The sequence below is a fragment of the Pollicipes pollicipes genome, unplaced genomic scaffold (assembly GCF_011947565.3).
Source record: "Pollicipes pollicipes isolate AB1234 unplaced genomic scaffold, Ppol_2.1 Scaffold_7261;HRSCAF=8764_pilon_pilon_pilon, whole genome shotgun sequence".
NCBI classification, from domain to species: Eukaryota; Metazoa; Arthropoda; class Thecostraca; order Pollicipedomorpha; family Pollicipedidae; genus Pollicipes; species Pollicipes pollicipes.
The window spans coordinates 43468027-43487363 of record NW_023597054.1 but is presented as its reverse complement, the minus strand read 5'-3'; the positions used below and the strand labels follow the sequence as shown (position 1 = coordinate 43487363).

Sequence of the window (19337 nt, the reverse complement as noted above, 5' to 3'; positions counted from 1 at the left end):
AGTTCCGCAGCGTCATGGCCTCGGCGCAGAAGGTTGGTGACGGCGCGTCCAGAGAGCGCGGCGGCCGTCGCCTGAGACGCGCCCCGTCCTCTGCGGCGCCCCCGTGTGTCGGCTGTTTTGCCTGACGTCGCGCCATAGACAGGCTCTTGGCGCACGTGGACCGCGGGGCCGAGCCCGGGGTCTCCAGCTGGGCTGGGTGGGGCAGCGTGAGCCACCGGCCGAGCCGTGCCGGCTGGCATGCCGCAGACTGCGCTCCACACTCTTCGTGCCGCGTCGCGCCGGACCACTGACGCGCGGCCCGCACTCGCAGGCGATGTCGGAGTACGGCGGCGGCGGCGGCACCGGCAGTGGCAGCGGCGGCGGCACCGGGCAGAGGCGAAGCCGCGCCAAGAAGCTGGGCGTGGGCGTGTCGCGGCCCAAGAAGAACACCGTGGCCTCGCTGCTGGCCAACAGTCGCTCCGGTGACGACAGCCAGGTACCGGCGGCGGCGGCCCTCGCCCCGTCCCTGGATGGGCTCCGTCTCGAGAGCTTGTGGGCAGAGGATCAGCTCAATGGCGGCGGTGTGGCGCTGCTCCAGGTTGTACAGCTGTGCGGGATGTGGAGAATGCCACCGTTGTGTTTGCGAGTGTTTGTTAGCCGACGGGACAATCGGTTTGCTCGTTCGATCATTACCTGTTTGTTAAACACGAGTAGACGGAGTCATTTAATTAGCTTTCGTAGCCATTTCGTAGTGCATTTCTCACAGCGGGACCTATCGTCCCGTACAGCACTGCAGGCCCTTTATTCTGTGTCGGCAGTAGCATTGATTAAGTACTTTCCTGAAGACATTACTGCAGCGGGCCCACGGCTGCCGTGCCGTGCTGTGCCGTGAGCCGTGCCGTACCGTGCTGTGCCGTGAGCTGTGCCATGCTGTGCCGTGCTGTGAGCCACGCCGCGCCATATTGTGCCGTGCCGTGTCGTGAGCCACGCCACGCCATGTTGTGCCGCACCGCGCCGTGCTGTGCCGTGCCGTGCCGTGCCGTGCCGTGCCGTGCCGTGCCGTGCTATGCCGCGCCGCGCCGTGCCGTGAGCTGAGTCGTGCGCCCTGCGCTGCAGCCGGGCGGCAGCGGCGCCATGCAGATGTCCACGGACGAGCTGACGATCGAGGTGCGGCCGCGCTCGTCCACCGCCCCGGCCGCCGCCGGCGACGACGACGACTCCGTGTCGGTCAAGTCGGCCGGCAGCGACCGCAAGCACAAGGTCACCTCGAGCACCGACGACCCGCTCAACAGGTACGCATGCCGTCGGTGCAGCGCGCCGCCGACACGGGCTTTATCATCTCCTCCGACGCTGAGCTATCCGTGCGGCCGTCCCCCTGTGTTGCGATCTGCTCTCCGCAGTCCCACTAACCGGCCGGCCTCAGTCGTCTGTCCGCCTCCGACATTCCGGATCTGATCAGCTGTCCGCCTTCATTTGACTGTAGCCGGTTCCCCATTTGAGACGTTCCGGCCGTAGTTGATGCGCAGCGTGGTACATTGCGCAACGCAGCCCAGCTCCCACGCCTGGTAATATTGATCGGCCTTGGTCCTCCAGGGCTCCTGGTGTCCCCCTGGCCTGGAATGCTCACCTCCTTCGCTCCCTTCAGTCTTCTGTGTTTCGTTTGGGACATGTCACATGAACACTGTGTCGCCGGTGGGATAATGTTCACGCCTGTGTTCACGTACTCAGCTCACTGCGAGAACATGGGTACCAACAATACCTCGCCGTGGTGATGGATTAACCGTACAACGTCTTGGGGCCTGCCGCCCGCGCGCTCTCCCTCTGTCTGTCTCTGTCAGTCCGTCTCTCTAACCACCGTGCGGCGCGCGCGCGGCCGCCGGCCGCCGCCCTGTCCGTCTGTCGCTCTGTCCGCTTCGCTGGCAGGCTACTAACGTGCGCGCCGTCCCGCCGCCGGGACTCCCCAGTTTTCCGTATTCCAGCTACCTGGCGCGGCTGAAGCGCGAGTACGAGGACAGCAGCGGCCTCGACAGCGAGGAGCTCTCGGCCGGGGAGTCCGAATGCGAGGTCTCTTCCAGCAAAGGTGCGCCACCGCCGCCCGCGCTCGCCGCCTGGGCTCACTGAAAGACAGATGGGTGTGGTCTTTTCGATTGAGCGTGGCAAAGACGGCGTGTTGATAGAGTTAGACGTGGTATAAAACGGTTCGGCGTTCTGAGGGCGTTCATTAATTGGACGGCGTCGGAAATGAGCACGCTTTGCTGGCAGATGAAAAAGTGGAATTAATTGGATGCAGACTTGTGGTGGAGCTCGAACTTACCCTATGTGGCGTTTGTGATCAGTGTGCGTCATTCATGTCTATATTGCGATCGATGCCCGCGCTGTTCGATTCTGGTGTCGCTTCCTTGTCCACTACGCCGCGCGTCTCCTTCAGGGACCGCAGTGTGGGCGTTATCGAACAACACACCGCAGCCCCGTTTAGGACCGATTCTCACGTTTCACGACTGTGCCGGGCGGCTCTCCCAGGTCTGACGCCGGAACTGGGGCACCGCTCCCCTCCCCTCCACCGCGTGCCCATCTGTACCGCCCCCCCCTCGCCGCAGGCACGCCGCCGTCCAAGCGTCGGCGCGTGGTGACGGACGAGCGCAAGCTGCGCGTGCCGCTGGACCGCGGCTGGCGGCGCGAGACCACCATCCGCAAGGTGACGCAGGCCGGGCCGCGCGGCGACGTCGTCTACTACGCGCCGTGCGGCAAGGCGTTCCGGCAGTTCCCCGACATCCTGCGGGTACGTGCGGCAAGGCGGAGCGTGCGCTGGCGGCGGACGGCTGTTGGATGAGAGGCGTTGTCGATGGTGCGGGAGTGAACGGTCGGAGGTGCCGACCGGGCGACACGTGGGAGGAGTATTCCCTGTGACGGGTACGGATAATCGTGCCCGTGAAACACGCGACGGTGGTATGCCCTGGCTGCTCCACTAAGCACCGCTGTGTGAATCACGAGCCAGACTGTCCGTGTAGGTAAACAGGCAGCAAAGTGTACTTAACGGGTCGGACCCGTTCTTATCAGCCTTAGCCTGAGATTATTCTGTAACGGTGCCGCGTAAATCTCCTCCTCGCCTCCGCCTGGCTGTTGTGTGGTCACGCCTTCGGTCCTGTTTCAGTACCTGGAGCGGAACAACATCAGTGACGTCACCAGAGACCACTTCACGTTCAGCAGCAAGGTCGTGATCGGAGACTACCTGAAGGTAAGGTGGCTTGCCTACCCATGAGGCCCGTTGTAGCAGCTGGTCACCTCTGCCTCGCTGTTCAATTTGTTCACGGCCGACTTTCTCGTGTGTGCAACTCTCAAAAACAGCGCAGCTGACGCTGCATCGGAGCCCTCTTGACCTAAAAGCACAGTCGCAGAAATGCCCCGATTTCCGAGCGAAGTTTGCGCTTTGCTCGTGGCCTTGGTGACCTGTATCGCTGACTGGCCGCCGTCTGGCCGCGCGCGGCAGATCTCGGACGACGGGGAGGAGTGCATCCCCATGTCGGAGGCCGAGGTCAAACGGCAGGTGGACCTCCTGGGCGGCGGCAAGAAGCGACAGTTCAAAAAACCATACGTCATCAACATCAAAAGGTAACGTGACCCTACGCCGTCGCACAGTGTGGTGGGTCACTTCAGCCGAGACATTCCGTGCAGGCACGTTTTATGCGATCGTTCCAGGCTTTTAAGTACAAGTCTGAGCTGTTCATTTCACATTAACACCTCACCTTTTGTGTTGTCTACTACTCTGACCTTATGAAAAGTATCACGGTATGCGCTGGGTATTATGCGAGCGCCTCTCGAGAGCGATTGTCAACGCCTCTGTGCTGACTTGTCCCCGCTGATGGAAGTACACCTATGTGAGGGCCGAGGGATGGGCCTGGGCTTGTGCCGGAGACTCACGCGTGCTGACGGGGGTCGGCATTGCAGCGACGAGGGCGGCGGCGCCTCCGGCTCCGGCTCCGGTTCCGGCGGCTCCTCCAGCTACCAACAAGCCATGGAGCTGATGCGTCAGCTGGAGGACGAGCGGCGCGCCAGGTGAGCTCCCTTCGCGTTTCCCCCCGCAGCGGTCCAGTCCGCGCCGCTGCCGTCTCCCGTGAAACGCGACGACAGAAACTGAAGAAATAGGCTCAAGGCAGACTCATAGTCGGATCTGAGGTGCTTAAGCATCCAGAGCTTAATCCAATCCAAGCTTAATCCAAATTTCCAAAGCATCCAGGAATTTTCGGTCAGGGCCTGTTGTTGCCTTTCAGGAATAGACATCATCTAGTGCGCTTTTTTACGAATTCTTTTGCCCCGATGCGTTTGAGTACGTTGGGCTGTTGGGATGATAGCACTTTGCCACGAGGGTCATGCGAGACGGCGTGGTGCGTTTAATTAAACGTGGGGCCGTGGTTGTGATATTTAAACGAATGGACTTCTTTTCAAGGCAACTGAAAGAGGAGCAAAAGAAGAAGGAGCGCGAGCTGAAGAATGCCCAGATGTTGGAGGTAATTTTCGTGGCTTTGCTTTGCTTGTTTAACTTTGGTCTCGTCTGTTTTTCCCGAGTGTTCGCTGACATCAGATTTGGCTGACGTCCTCCAGAGCATGGCTGAATGAGCTGTCATCAGCGGATGCTCACCAGCCGGCAACCAACCAGCATTGGTCGTTAGCAGCACTGATAAAGTTCTGACGCAATAGTGTTGTGTAACCATTGACTCAGTATCCCAAGTCTGCACACTTCCCCTTTTCAATGCAGGGGATGTTTGGATTCGTAATATTTTTGTGTATCGCGTCAGTTAACCATTGTGTGTGTATTCCTACATTGTCATATGCTCACTGGTCTAGACCTCGCTTTCTTTGTTGTAAAATGGGTGTCTTTTCGCCGTGCGCGGCAGCAGTGTACCGCCCCGTTGGACTTATTGGACCCACATTGTGTTCCAGGAGCGCCGCAGAAAACAGGAGGAGCTGGAGAAGCAGAAGGTGGCGGAGAACTTGCGGAAAGCTCAGGTAAGTCGCCTGCCTGCGCCGAATCCGCTCCGGGCACGAGACCGGATGACGTTGCAGCAACTCGGGACTAAGCGGCACTCGGTTTGCTTTCCGTTCAGTCGTCTCCTGTGCCGGCGCCCACCCGTGCTTTATGTCATGTGGACGGGCGACCCGTGTGGTCCGTAGGTTGGCTGTCCGTGCGGGGGTTGACGCGTGGCACGTGCACCGCCCCGGTTCGGGTCTGGGCAGCGGCAGGTGGCCGTGGTTAGTAGTTGTCGGTGTCCCGTGAGTCCAGAGCCACACTAACTGAGCCGTCTCTGTTCTAGGAGCTGAACAAACAGAGAGAGATGCTATATATGCTAGAAGTGGTACGTTCACTTTGGTGCATACGTTGCTTGGCTTTGAATGGTGGCTGGTGACTAACCTTGGCTGTGGCTTTGCGCTCCCCGGGGCCCGGGTGCCCGCCCCGCGGCGCCGTTGCGTGGGCGAGCTCGTCCGGACCTGCGCCCGGGACCGCTCTGTCGTCGGCCGTCCCCGCCGCCTGTCTGGCCTCCGTTGGCACCGGCGCCGGCGGGCCGGCCCGTCCCCCGCGGGTGGGGTCGGGTCGGGTCGGGTCGGGTGGTGGCCGATCTCGCGCGGCTCTGGTGTCGGGATGCTGTCGGAGCGGGCAGCTCCGTTGGGCCGCGCTGTCTGTCTGTGGCCGGGCGGCGAGGTAGCTGAGCAGCATGTGCCGGGGTTGTACAGCGGGTGGCGACGGACGTCCGGTCCCGGCCCGGGGCACGAGGCCGAGCATGACTCCCCCCCGCCCTCTGTTCCCCTGCCCTCGGCCTGGCGAGGCCTCGCTGTCCTGTGGTGGGTGCCGCTAGGAGTCGCTGTTGTACGAGGCCGTCCGTGACGCGCTGTGGCATGCACCTGAAATGTGCTGCGGTGCTTGCGTGTCCCCGCTTGCCGCCGATTCAAGTCGAGCTGGCCGTCAGCCCAGCGTCAGGCGTCAGCCACATGAGATTATCGATCTTTTGGACAAGCGAAGTTTTCGCTTCGGCTTGCAAACATCGTAGAATGTTGCGCTGGCCAATATATTCGGCGTTCCTTTCCACATAAGTTTGTCAGCGGCCGTCCCCGGGTGGCGGTCCGCGCCGCGGGTGTATCGGCCCCCTCCCGGCTGGTGCGCCGGCGGTGTCTGACGCGAGGCCGCCGCCGGCAGGAGCGCGAGCGGCGCCGCCACCACATGGTGCTGGTGAAGGCGCTGGACGCGCGCCGGCGCCAGGAGGAGCGCGACCGGCGGCGCGAGGACATGAAGGTGGAGCGCGCCGCGCTGAAGGAGCGCCGTCGCGAGAAGCGGCTCCAGGACGCCGAGGTCATCCGCGAGCTCAAGAAGCCGCGCGAGGACATGGCGCTCAAAGGTGAGGCCCTGCTCTGTGGCCGCGGGCAAAACACACCAACTCGTCTGCGGAAGGCGACACATGTGACGGCTTAGCGTGTCTGGCCAAGTGGCGGGTCCGGTCAAATCCGACTTGTCCGACGATGCTGGACGCCACTTAGTTGAAGTTTGTGCTGTCGTGTGATTGCAGTGTGGTGTGCTGTGTGACTGACGTGTGATGTGATGTGTGATAGACTGTGATGTGCTGTGTGAATAGCGTGATGTGCCGCGTGACTGGCGTGTGATGTGCTGCTGTGAGTTTCGTGTGATGTGCTGTGCGACCTGGCGTGTGATGTGCTGTTTTATTGACACGTAATATGCAGTGTGACTGACATGTGCTATGATGTGTGATGGGCGTGTGATGTGCTGTGTGACTGCCGTGTGATGTGCTGTGTGACTGCCGTGTGGTGTGCTGTGTGACTGCCAGGTGATGTGCTATGTGACTGGCGTGTGATGTGCTGTGTGACTGGCGTGTGATGCGCTGTGTGGCCGCCTTACCGCGGGCGGCAGGGCGTCCGTACCAAGCCGGCGTCCCACCCGGCTCCGTCCACCTGACCGCGCGTCTGACGGCCGCCCGCCCGCCCGTCCGTACTGAGCCGGCGTCCCACCCGGCTCCGTCCGCCTGACCGCGCGTCTGACGGCCGCCCGCCCGCCCGTCCGTACTGAGCCGGCGTCCCACCCGGCTCCGTCCACCTGACCGCGCGTCTGACGGCCGCCCGCCCGCCCGTCCGTACTGAGCCGGCGTCCCACCCGGGTCCGTCCACCTGACCGCGCGTCTGACGGCCGCCCGCCCGCCCGTCCGTACCAAGCCGGCGTCCCACCCGGCTCCGTCCGCCTGACCGCGCGTCTGACGGCCGCCCGCCCGCCCGTCCGTACTGAGCCGGCGTCCCACCCGGCTCCGTCCGCCTGACTACGCGTCTGACGGCCGCCCGCCCGCCCGTCCGTACTGAGCCGGCGTCCCACCCGGCTCCATCCGCCTGACCGCGCGTCTGACGCCCGCCCGCCCGTCCGCAGACCAGAAGCCGCTGCCCGAGCTGGACCGCATCCCCGGCCTGCGGCTGTCGGGCGAGGCGTTCGCCAACTGCCTGATGGTGTTCGAGTTCTTGCACAACTTCGGCGAGACGCTGGGCTTCGACATGGACAGCCTGCCGTCGCTGGGCGCGCTGCAGCAGGGCCTGCTCAACGAGCCCGACCACGAGGAGGAGCTGCTCTCGGTGCTGACCCACCTGGTGGTGTGCGCCGTGGAGGACCCGGGCATCCCGCACCCGGTGCGCCACGTGACCGTGCTCAACCAGACGCTGCGCCAGGCGGACATCACGCACACGGCACTCTCCGAGGTGCTGCGCATCTACATGTTCGCCTGCGCCTCGGGAGAGGTGAGCGCTCCAGCTGGATGGGCCGTGCGGCGGCTGGCTGTCACTGCCGAGGGCTGGATCAGGGGAGAGAGGAGCGTCGGGAGATGTGAGCGCTCCGGCCGCTGTGGCGCCGAGCGGCGGCTGGTAACCGGGCGGCGGCTGGCTGTCGCTGCCGCGGGCCGGATCAGGGGAGAGAGGGACGTCGGAAAAGGCCGCTGTGGCGCCGAGCGGCGGCTGGCTGTCACCGCCGAGGGCGGGATCAGGGGAGAGAGGAGCGTTGGGGAAGGTGAGCGCTCCGGCCGCTGTGGCGCCGAGCGGCGGCTGGTGACCGGGCAGCGGCTGGCTGTCGCTGCCACGGGCCGGATCCGGGGAGAGAGGAGCGTCCGGAGCGAGCTTTGGCGTGCGGCGTCTGCCGCTGCCACCGGTGTGGCAGCTGCAGCTTTGCGTGTGGTGACGTCACGAACGCGTGAGTGGCTGGCTCGGTTGTGGTCTGTGAACGGCCGCCTGTCATTCGCAGGTGAAGAACTTGACGGGTCTGTGCCCGAACCAGCGAGACCCGCACTGCCGTGCCAAGAACGCTGACTTCCAGGACGCCATGGACGCCAACCGCACTAACCAGATGTCGCAGTGGCTGGCGGAGCGGCCGTACCTGGCGCTGAACCCGACCGAGAAGACCGAGGTGCTGGCCCACCTCTGCAACGACCTGCTGCAGAACAAGGCCGTGCTGCGCCAGGTGAGGCGGGGCGCTGCGGCTCCCGAGCCGCGCCGGGCCGATCTTAATCGGGGCCTGATCCAAATACGGGATGTGCGGCGCGAGGCGTGGGCTGGTCCAGGCCCGGCACAGCGCCCGGGTGCGATGCAGCTTGCTGGTAATCTGCATGCGGTGGGGTCATGCTTTGCTGTAAAGAGCTGTTTTTCACGGTTGTCGATGGTGCTGTGTGCACAGGTTTATCCCATGCGCTCATGGACCACACCGGCGCATCAGCGTCAGCATGTGACGTGCCGCATCCTCTCAGCGGGTCTGCAACACTGACGCTCTCTCCGCCTCGCCCAGATCGAGAGCACGATCGACGTGGTGAATGCCAAGCGCAAGGAGAAGTGGGTGCTGGACGGCCGGCTGCGGCGGCTCAAGATGCTGCACGCCAAGAAGTTCTCCCAGCGGCACGTGGCGAGCCGGCCGGCGCCGCCCGAGCCCAGCGAGAACGGCGACACCGGCGACACGACGCGGCTCAGCGAGACCGCCAAGGAGAAGGACGCCGACGAGCACAAGGACGACGACGACGACGAGGAGGAGAAGGAGAGCGGCAACGAGAGCGAGCAGGGCGACGACACAGACATCAACGTGAGTCGGCGGCAGCCGCCCGGCGAGCGCCGGCAGCCGTTATTGTCAGAGGCCGTTAGGTGACGAGCTGTAGGCTTTGTTGCTCTTATATATATATATATATATATATATATATATATATATATATATATATACGTATGTATAAGCTGATCTGTAAATATATAATATATGTAAATGTAAGTGTGCTATATGACTGCGCAGTCAAAGCGCCGTAAAACTCATAAATGTCGCTGTAAAAGTAGCGTAATGGCTGTAAATATTGAGCGACGAAATTGGGTAACTGGAAGACGGAAGGCATATCTCAACCGAGGATGGATGTCGTTTTGATGCCGCCGGCAACCAGTAGCGTTGTCTCGCCGACAGGATGACGGAGACGTGAACGCCATGAGCGCCGAGGAGTTGCACAAGCGGATCGAGCAGCTCAACAACCACAACAACCAGCTGAGCCGTGACATCTTTGAAGGCAACCGCACCATCCGTCCGACCAGCCTGGGCCACGACCGCTACCACCGCGCCTACTGGATCCTGCCGCGTGCAGGCGGCGTCTACGTGGAGGGGCTGGAGAGCGGGCTGGGCGCCGACGAGCGGTACGACCGGCGGGGGGCGGCGCGCGCCGCGCTGCGCGACCGCGAGACGGGCGACGAGGCGGGCGAGAAGCGCGCCGCCGACTCGCCTGCCGAGCAGCGCGGCAAACGGGCGCGGCTCGAGGCGGGCGGCGAGGCGCCGCAGCCCGAGACGAAGCCGGAGACAGATCCGGAGACGAAACCGGAGACGGATCTGGCGACGAAACCGGAGCCAACGGCGGAGCCAAAACCGGAGCGGGAGTCGGAGTCGGAGTCGGAGCTGCAGCAGCGGCTGGTCAACGGCGACTGCGCGCCGACGCCGGCCGAGAACGGCCTGACTGAGGACGAGCCGCACGTGAACGGCGACGGCGACGGCCGGGAGCACGCCGGCTCGCCGCTGCTTCCGCCCACCAAAGTGAAGTCCGAGCCGGCGCCGGTCAAGGCAGAGTCGCCGACCGAGATGTCGCCGCCGCCACCGCCGCCGCCACTGCCTCCGCCTCCGCCGCCCGCTGGTGTCGTGAAGCCGGAGTCGGTCGCCGGAGACGCGGCGACGCCGGCGCCGCCGCCGGCCGCCGGCGCCGTCAAGGCTGAGCCGGCCGACGCGAAGCCGTCGGCACTGGACAGCCTGAGCGCCATCAAGCACCTGGCCGAGAACCCGGTGCCCGCCCCGTCCAAGGCGGCGTCAGTGATCCTCAGCACCCCCAGCTACAAGCCGCAGCTCAACAGCAAGCACATGATCAGCTACCTGAACGCGTCACTGGCGTCGCTCGGCGCCAACGGCTCGTTGAAGGAGGTGAACGGCGCGGTGCAGATCCCTGGCCTGGGCCTGGTGCCGTCCCAGTACCTGATGCAGGCGCTTCAGGCGCCCGAGAAGCTGTGGTTCAGCGTGCTGCCCAAGGAGCCGTGCGACTTCAGCACCATCACCGAGCTGTCGGACGACGAGGTGGAGTCGGTGGCGGCCGAGCCGGAGCGGCGCGCCGCGCTGCCCGAGGACGCGCCGCCCGACCCCGAGCTCGTCGGCAAGCTGGATGTGCACGAGGAGGCGCTGGAGGTGCCGCAAGGTCGGTGGCAGCTGGCCGGGCGCCGACGGGCGACTGGCTCGGTTGGGTTAATTTTTGGGTTGATTTTGCGTCGTTCGTCGTCGCGTGATATTTTGGAAGGGTTTCACTCGCCACACGTGGGGCGGCACGGCCATGGTTGCCGACTTCTCGTCTTTGTAACGGTCTCGGGATGGTTGTGCTCATGCTCGCCTTACGCGCCGTGGACACTCCCTGGGCCCACGTGTCTTCTGGCTGAGTTGTGACGTCGCGGTGCGTGGGCGGGTCGTGGTGCCGCGCTGGCCGCGCTCTCACGGAGGCCGTGTGCCGACAGAGTACAAGTGTGGCTGGTGGCGGGTCTCCGACGCGACCAAAATCGACCAGCTGACCAACGCCCTGCACAACCGGGGAATCCGCGAGAGGCCGCTCAAAAACAAGATCCTCACCTGCCGCGATACTGTACTGGAGTCTTGTGATACGGTAAGAGAGGCTCTAGCGGCGTCCCGGTACTCTTCGCACTGCTTATGGACTAAGGTGTGAATTGGGTTGTGCGGTGTGTCTGTCATTTGACCGAACTTTACATCATGTATGTCAGATATTGGAAACAGAAGATGTTTAGCTGTTCACGGGGATATCACGTTAGCCACCTGTGGTGACCTCCGTCAAGAGCTGCACATGGTAGAGCCAGGTGCTACATCGTTGCGTATTGTGTCGTGAAATGCTTATTAAACCCACTAACTGTATGTCTTGCGGTTGTAGCGAACAGAGAAAAATCGAATCTTAGTAAGTTGATGGAAAGAGACTTTGCCGCTTCAAAGTTTGGTTCAAGCGTGCTTGCACGTTCCGCTTTATGCAACACCCTTTATAAGCTTCTGTTGAGATAAGCAAGCGTTTTGGTAGTAGCATGCGTTCTTTCTTTTACAGTGATGACATTCAGTTCCATTTATACTCTTCTGTACCTGGTGCTAAAACTGCACTTCATCGGATTGCCTGTTGTACCCGGCTTACTGACGTTCCCTGCTACCGCCTTCTATGTATTCCCACGAAAGGGTCTTATCTCGAAAACGCTGGTGTCGTATGTATAACTGTCGATAACCGGCTTGACGTGCGAAGAACTAACACAGATCTAACTTTATTCGCAACCTCGCCTGGCACGTCACAGTGGCCGGGTGTGCTGAGACGCCGGTGTGCGCGGAACGGCGGGCGGCAACCGGTGCTGACTATACCCCGGCCGCAGGGTAACCCGGACGAGGTCAACCTGACGGTGACCGACGCCGACGCCGACGCCGACCCTGACGCCGCGGCCGCCGCGGCCGCCGCCGCCGCCGCTGAGCCGGCGCCGGTGCCGGCGCCTGACGAGCCCGGCTCCTACCGGCACGACGTGGCCACGACCGTCGAGATGTACCTGCTCGAGCAGGTCGAGAACCTGGAGGAGCGCATCGGCCAGGCCAGCATGCAGGTCAAGGTCAGTCCTGCGCGCGGCGGCGCAGCCTGCGGCCTCCGTGCCTGCATCCGTCTTTAGACGGTGAAGTCCGTTTAACAGAACGCGTGCTGCTTTGGGACGCACGCCACCCTGCCATAGACGTGTGATTGCTGCCTTGTTGTCGCGGGCGCCGGTGCTCGGACGCTGACCCGGCGCGACAGCACGAACGGCGCGCGGCCGCCGCGCCCGATGACGGCCGTTCGCCTCTGTCGCGCAGACGTGGCGCCTGCCGCCGCGCACCTCGCACGACCGCAGCCTGTTCGCGCCGTCCTGCGCGCCCGAGGAGGGCAAGCTGAACCCGGTGGCAAGCGCGCGCGACCGGCTGATCGACCTGGAGCAGAACGTGGAGCGGCGCTACCTGAAGCCGCCGCTGGGCACCAGCAAAGGCGCCGACCTGAGCCTTTCGAACCTGGGCACCGAGGAGAACAACACCATCCCGCGGCCGCTGCTGGTGTGGCGCGATGCCCTGCCGCGCACCACCACCGCCGCCCAGGTCTCCATGTGCCTGTACGCGCTCGAGATGTCAGTCGCCTGGGACAAGTCCATCATGAAGGCGGTGAGTGGGCCGGCGCGCCGCCGCCGGTGGCTGGCCGCGGTGGCGGGCCGGTGTGGGAATGGGTGGACAGGAGTTGACGGCGGTGGCTGACAGACACCTGACAGTGGTCGGACAGACTGAGGAGTGACGTGGTGACGTTGGCAGACTCAGATGAACATGTATTTGGGCCGGGCAGGACAAAATGGCAGACTGACAGGCCGTGACAGACGCAGGCAGAGGCGGACAGACCTTTGGGAAGCCAGCGTGATCATGCGCGCAGGCAGATGCCACGCCGGATGGTAGGATACGAACAGCGGGTTGCATGTGCCACCCCACGCGTGTCGTTTGGCTGAAACTCTAAAATTTGTCATGATTGATTTTGTTTTGTTTCGTTTTCTTGTTTGGATTCGTCCCAACCACTGCTTCAGGCATCCAGCACTCCCTCGCCATTATGTGTGAGTCCAGCGCATGATCCTGCTTTATGCATAATTGCCGATTTGCTTTGTTGCCCATGGCGCACCAATCGTATTTTCTTGCGTTTGTTTTGCCTCGGTTGGCTGCAGGCGATCGTCATCGAAGACGATGAGCACGTACAGCACCTGACCACGCTTGACATGCCTTTGTGTTCTAACCGGCCGGGGCCAGCTGGCGGCACTAACGGGCCTCTGGCGGTCAGCGCTGTGTGGTGTCCGTGTGCGTTGACCTGGTCTGACTGGCCACTCCCCCAGCAGAACTGTCAATTCTGCACGAGCGGCGACCATGAGGAGAAGCTGCTGCTCTGCGACGGCTGCGACAAGGGCTACCACACGTACTGCTTCAAGCCGGCCATGGACACGATACCGGACGGCGACTGGTGAGCGCGGCCGACCGCTGGGGGCGCCTGGGAGCGGGTCCGCCGCCGAGCGGGGCCCGTCGCCACCCTTGGGCTTGGCGAAGAGAGTGTTTAGGGTGGACCTCGCTCCAGACGGCGGTGTGAATATGTCCGTCAGGGGTGGTTGGAAGCCTCCTGAGAGTCCTCAGGCCTGTGGGTCTTCTCACGTGTCTCATCTGGTCTCTCCGAGGTGACATCCCTCCGTGTGTTCGGACCGAGCTCTCTGGTGGTGGGCGTATCACCGTTCACGGGCACGCTCAGCCACGCCGAGCTGGGGCGTCACGGCCGGCGGCGTTACGTCGGGCCGGGGCGCTCCACTGTGCGGGGTCCGCCGTCTGTCACGGCGCGGTGCCAAGTGGCGCGCGGCTGCGTGCCGGCTGACGCTTCCGGCTCTGCCGCCCGCGCCGAGCTGCCAGGCCTGTCCGGTATTTGGCCGGCGGCCGGCGGCGCCGAGTCTGCCCCTCCCGGCGGCCGGCCTCGATCTCACCGCCATCGCGCCCGCAGGTACTGTTACGAGTGCGTCAATAAGGCGACCGGCGAGCGGGCATGCGTCGTCTGCGGCAAGGGCGAGGGCAAGGTGCTGCTGTGTGAGGGCTGCCCGCGCGCCTTCCACCCCGAGTGCGTCACGCCGCCCGTAGTCAAGGTCAGTCACTCGGCCGACGCTCGCTCGAGCCGCGTCCTCGCCACTCGCCGGGGCTGGTCGTCGCGATCCGGGTATGTACTCCACGGCTGATCGTGAGGAGACGGCCTGCCGATTAACTGTACGAGGCAAGTCCTCCCGGAGTCTTGACCTTGCGACAACATTCGTACCCTTGCGACTGTCCCTGTGCTCTTTCAACAGGCCCATTTGCCTTGCCCTCAAAGACGTCTCGCGCTTCGGCACGTGTTTCCTGCTGTGCGGCGCTCGGCCGTGTACTGGTGCAGTAGCTTGGCGTCCTCGCCGGCAGGTACCGCGGGGCAAGTGGCACTGTCCGGCGTGCGCCCACAAGAGCCCGAAGAAGTCGCGCTCCAAGAAGGCGAAGCCGGCCCCGCCGGAGCCGAGCGAGCCGGCGCCGGCCGAGGAGAAGCCCGCCGAGGAGCGCGAGTCGCCGCCCAAGAAGGAGCGCGGCAACAAGAAGGTAGGCGGCCGACCGGCCGAGCTGGGCAGCCGAGCGTGCTGGGTCCCTGCGCACGCCAGTCCTGGCTGTCGTAGTGTGGTGGTGTACGCCCGGCTGCGCCTGTAAGGCTGCGGACGTGACGTCGCTCCCCGTGCCACACGACACCAGTCAGTTGTGAGTCAGCTGATCTTCCGCACCTGGTGTGCGGCCTGATGCGGACGCTCGGCTTATCCGGTTAGTCAGCCAGAGGACAGGAAAGGCGGCCTCCCAGGAATGGCCGTAAGCTTGATGACGTGATCAAATTACCGCGTCCTTTTCTCCCTGACCGCAGAATCTGTCAGCACACCATGCCGTTCCTAGTCACGACTATCTTCTGTTTTCTGTCGGGATCCTGGTGGACTGGTATCTCGCCGACCGGACTTGCACCATGGGGTAGCATACCTAGCCGCCTGACAGGATGAAAACTCTCTGGGCTGTCACGGGCTGCTGGTGCTGAACGTAAATCGCCGGTGATAACGCGATGCGTGTGAGTGAGGTGAGAGACGATGACGTGACGTGACGTGACGTGACGTGACGTGACGTGACGTGACGTGACGTGACCCGATGTGCGTGCTCCGGCAGTTGGCCAAGGAGATGGCCATGTGCCGGACGGTGCTGACCGAGCTGGAGGCGCACGACGAGGCGTGGCCTTTCCTGCTGCCGGTCAACACCAAACAGTTCCCCACCTACAAGAAAATCATCAAGAACCCAATGGATCTCAGTACCATTAAGAAACGGATCAACGAAGGAGTGTGAGTAGCGGCAGTCGCGAGCGCCGGTTGGGCGCATGGTGTCACGGAACGCGCGATTTGTACCTCTGCATTAGTGGAAGTGGCGGCGTGGCCTGCCCTACCGTGTATGCGTTCCCCGGTTGCGCGTGTCGTCGCCCTTGTTCCCGCCTTTGTTCTGTTGGTGCGCTGTGACGTGCGCGCTCGTGCTGCTGGTGTCCCGGCGATCCAGCTGATGCAACTCAAGTGTCGTGGTCATGTTGCGTCAGACAGGGACTCCTCGGCCGGCCTGAACTCTGGACATGTCGGACGGCGTCCTTGGGACTTGAACCCTCGGTGCCATGATATGCATTTTAGGTTCAGGTCATCGCTTCTCCGTGCAGTCTGCGTGTGTTTCCGGCGTGGCGACGGTCAAGGAGGCGGATTTGCCGTCGTCAGACCTCAATGCCACTTACCGCCGCGTGATAGCGTGCCATCGACACGTGCTAGATTTCCGAGGCGTCCGCCGCGGTCCTCCGCGGTCCGCTGGTCTCACTGTCGTGCTTCGGTCCGCAGGTACAAGGGCAAGGACGAGTTCATCGCCGACATGCGTGTCATATTTGACAACTGTGAGACGTTCAACGAGGACGACTCGCCGGTGGGCAAGGCCGGCCACACTATGCGGACTCTGTTCGAGGCGCGTTGGCTCGAGCTCAACCCGCAGTAGCGCGCGCGCGTGCGTGCGCTCAGTGTTGCACATTGCGCCGCTCGTGTGCGGGGCGGCGCCGCGGGCGCGAACCAAGAGCGACTTCTGATAGAGCCCGTCTAGGTCTTTCCGCAGTTGGATCATAGTTGTGTACAAATCCATGCTAGACTAGGCATAATGATTCCTGGAACTCGTGAGATGAGAGAGATCAGGTATTTTGTAGTAGCCGTTTTTACTCGTCGCTTTACTCAGATTCATGTGGTGGATTGGTCGGCCCGCCCGGGCCGCGGCCCGGCTCCGCCAGCTCCGACCCCAGTCATACGCTAATGCAGCTACTCGAGTTCACCATCCATCGGTTATTTATTTTTTCGTAACATTCACTGCTCTCCTACAGATGGTCTGGCGTGTGTGCTCGCGCGTGTGTACATAATTGTTTGTATAACCAGATGTGCCTGGCTGTCCGCTGGGCGCGCGGGCCTCGCGGCACCGGGCCGCTGCCACCCCGTTCAGGCCCGGTGACCTCTGTATAGCTGTTGTATATGACATGTCCAACGTGTATCATGTCGGTGGCACTCAATTATCCTGAATATATTTCCCAGTTTCTTGCCGGCGCGTGTCTTTGGTCGTGGTTGGCGCGCGTAGTCCGCCGATACCTGATGAGTCATTGCTGCTACTTCCGAAAGAAACCGAATTTCCCGACAGATACGGATATGGGCACCAGCGCCGCGGTGCTGAACTGGCGGTACCACTACTGCCTATGCGTACTGTGCGCAAGCTGCAAACTTGGACCCAACCGGGCATTGAAATCGCCATAATGGTTTGGGTGGCCTAAGAGCTGGGAATTGGTACCTTGAAACGGACGAGTTGGAATACGAAAGGCACTACATTGCAACGCAGTGGACTGCACCCGCATTGGTAGCCGGTTCGGTTCCATGCCATGAGGACTACATTTTCCTACTACTGCCATGACAACGAGGACCACAGCAGTCCACCTGTTGTTTAGATGTGAACGCAGAATGACCGTTATAGTCCGGGGACCCCATCAACTTGACGTTGAGCTGTCGATCGCGGTTCATGGCTCGACAAATGACCTCCATGCCAAATGCATGACATGGTGCTACTTGTTCTGGCGTTATAGGCGTGGTCCTGACTGAGACAGAGCTGACCCCAACAGATGTGTGAAAGGTGCTTGAGACCTGTGTAAGTCCACTGCCCGCGGCTAGTATATCTTGGAAGCGCTACAGGCTTTGAGCGCCGCAATGCGGTATGAACCAGGCACTTGCAGTGTATTACGCGACATTGTGGATGTCCTTAGGACTTCATTAGAACCGCCAGCAATACCACAGCACCATTGCAGGTTCGCGTTTGTTCTCTCTTGACTGCCGTTTTCACCGACACTGAATACCGCAGCGCCGAGGGCGAATGCAACCAGTGTGCCGCGAAAATTGTCCGCAAATCGGCTGTTGCTCCAACGTACCGCCTCCACGCTGAGCCCGGCATCTCCAAACAGGAGCGCAGCCAGGATTTTCTTAAGGTGGGGGGGGGGGGAGGGCTGAAGGTCGGTGAGAACGCACCACGCAGGGCTTAGACTTTCTGTCAGAGGCATCGGTGCTGAAAAAAATGCAAGTCTGAGACCGCTGGCTGCGCCCGTGTCCACAGAGATAAATGTAACCATCTGCTACTGAAATACAACAAATGGGTTTCACAGATTTGCTCACTTTCTCATTGTTGGAGGGGAGGGGCTGGAGCCCGGATGGGGAAGGGGTTTGAGCCCGCTCCTGAATAAGGAACTACACCCCTGGCGGCCTGGTCCCGCCTTATGCTCCCCTGCCATATGACTCGGATCGCAAAGTGCACGCTACAACAGTGCATTCATACAATCGGACTGAGCTGTCGCACAAGCGGGCTGTACTTTTACCACGCGGATCTGTCATGGATTGTTTGTAAGGGCCGTAATCATTCGGAGCTACCATGCGACATGCGCGGACGAGACGCGTTCCGCGGAGCTCATACATCAAGGATGTGAGGACCCGACTGCCGGCGCGAGCCAAACAACGGCTGCTAGTACCAGCTGGGAACTGTAGCGCAGACCAGACGCCGGCTGCTAGTTCAGCTGGGAGTTGTGAATAGTCAGAGGACAGGTGTGCCTCCAATGTGCAGGACACCTCCCATGATGCAGATCCAAGAGGCCGAATCGAAGTCCTGTCAAAAGCGTGATCTGGCGCTCCCCGTAGGTGATACCGGTGAAAGCACTCAGACGTTCGCGCTGCTCGTACCGCGTCCGGCGTTTACTGCAAATCTTCAGAAATATCGGAGGGGGGGGGGGGCTAACCTACACAAACCTTATTTGGGAGCGGCGTGAACCACCACGCTGTCTGCATTGTGTGCTCGGTCTACAAGAGCGTCGGGAAACCGAAGCCGATTACTCCACAAGGACGATGAGTCACTGCTAAGGTTTTTTTAACGCACCTAGGACCCGCATACGACTCCGTTTACGTCTTGTTTCAGACCATTCTAGGGAAGTGTCGTATCATGATGAACATCGTTCAGTCAGATGAAAATGAGCGTCGACGAAAGTATCATAAGCGAGCGTCTGCTTAATCATTTATTCGCATGTACCCTTCAGTGTGGGGGTTAAACACTCATCATCGCACACAGAGATTGCAAACTGGCCCGAAATAGAGAACCAAACTGTACCACCGTTGTAATTCAACAGCTACCACGTTAATGCCCGATATATCTACCGAGCAAACTAACCCACGGATTGTTTGGAAGTTGAATCGAACACACAAAGCAGCATTTTAACACAAGCACCCGATCATAACCGTCAGCGATCGGTACTCTTCCTACAACTTCCCTAGACTTGCTGAATACCACACAAAAACAAACGGCCAGCAAAACAAAACCTTATCACCCATGTACTGTCGTTTCAAGGGAATAATCGACACATCACGGCAGTGCTAGGGGAAAATTACTGGACCACTGTGATCACCTGCATATTCTGTCCTCTGCACCCCTATCAGAATAAGCCCGCCTCAGAGAATGCGTGGATTCAACGGCTTTATCACAAACTACATTAAATCACACTCGCTACGCAATATGGGGACGATCACAAGGGTTTCAACAAGCAAGCTCTTATACAAAAACCGATTCCACGCACCTGTAGAAAAGCTAGTTCACGACGTGTCGTTTCTAATTATCTCCTTTCTCAGCCCGACCA

General features: G+C 61.6%; 2 protein-coding genes across 2 annotated transcripts in view; one reads left to right on the top strand and one right to left on the bottom strand.

The window, feature by feature from the left end:
• The first annotated feature begins 3 nt into the window (after positions 1–3).
• Positions 4–16722, top strand: LOC119111478 (bromodomain adjacent to zinc finger domain protein 2B). Its single transcript, XM_037235296.1, has 26 exons — positions 4–32; positions 311–475; positions 1096–1271; positions 1944–2059; positions 2577–2758; positions 3131–3214; positions 3467–3588; positions 3925–4032; positions 4424–4484; positions 4918–4983; positions 5289–5330; positions 6167–6365; positions 7397–7758; positions 8255–8470; positions 8792–9079; positions 9443–9667; positions 9713–10703; positions 11014–11159; positions 11439–11462; positions 11917–12144; positions 12380–12718; positions 13426–13550; positions 14073–14211; positions 14516–14686; positions 15287–15456; positions 15988–16722. The coding sequence occupies exons 1-26, from the start codon at positions 15–17 to the stop codon at positions 16136–16138; spliced, it is 4914 nt and encodes a 1637-aa protein (XP_037091191.1). The 5' UTR covers positions 4–14; the 3' UTR covers positions 16139–16722.
• Positions 16723–18709: 1987 nt separating this feature from the next.
• The window catches only part of prel (preli-like), a 7239-nt gene continuing 6611 nt past the window's right edge, over positions 18710–19337 (bottom strand). The window contains exon 5 of the mRNA XM_037237202.1: positions 18710–19337. This exon is cut by the window's right edge and continues 617 nt beyond it. The gene's annotated coding sequence lies outside the window, so the exon portion shown is untranslated.

Coding starts and splice junctions, on each gene's coding strand:
- LOC119111478 (XM_037235296.1), top strand. Junction 476..1,095: donor GCTCCGGTGACGACAGCCAG/GTACCGGCGGCG, acceptor CCTGCGCTGCAG/CCGGGCGGCAGCGGCGCCAT. Junction 3,215..3,466: donor TGATCGGAGACTACCTGAAG/GTAAGGTGGCTT, acceptor CGCGCGCGGCAG/ATCTCGGACGACGGGGAGGA.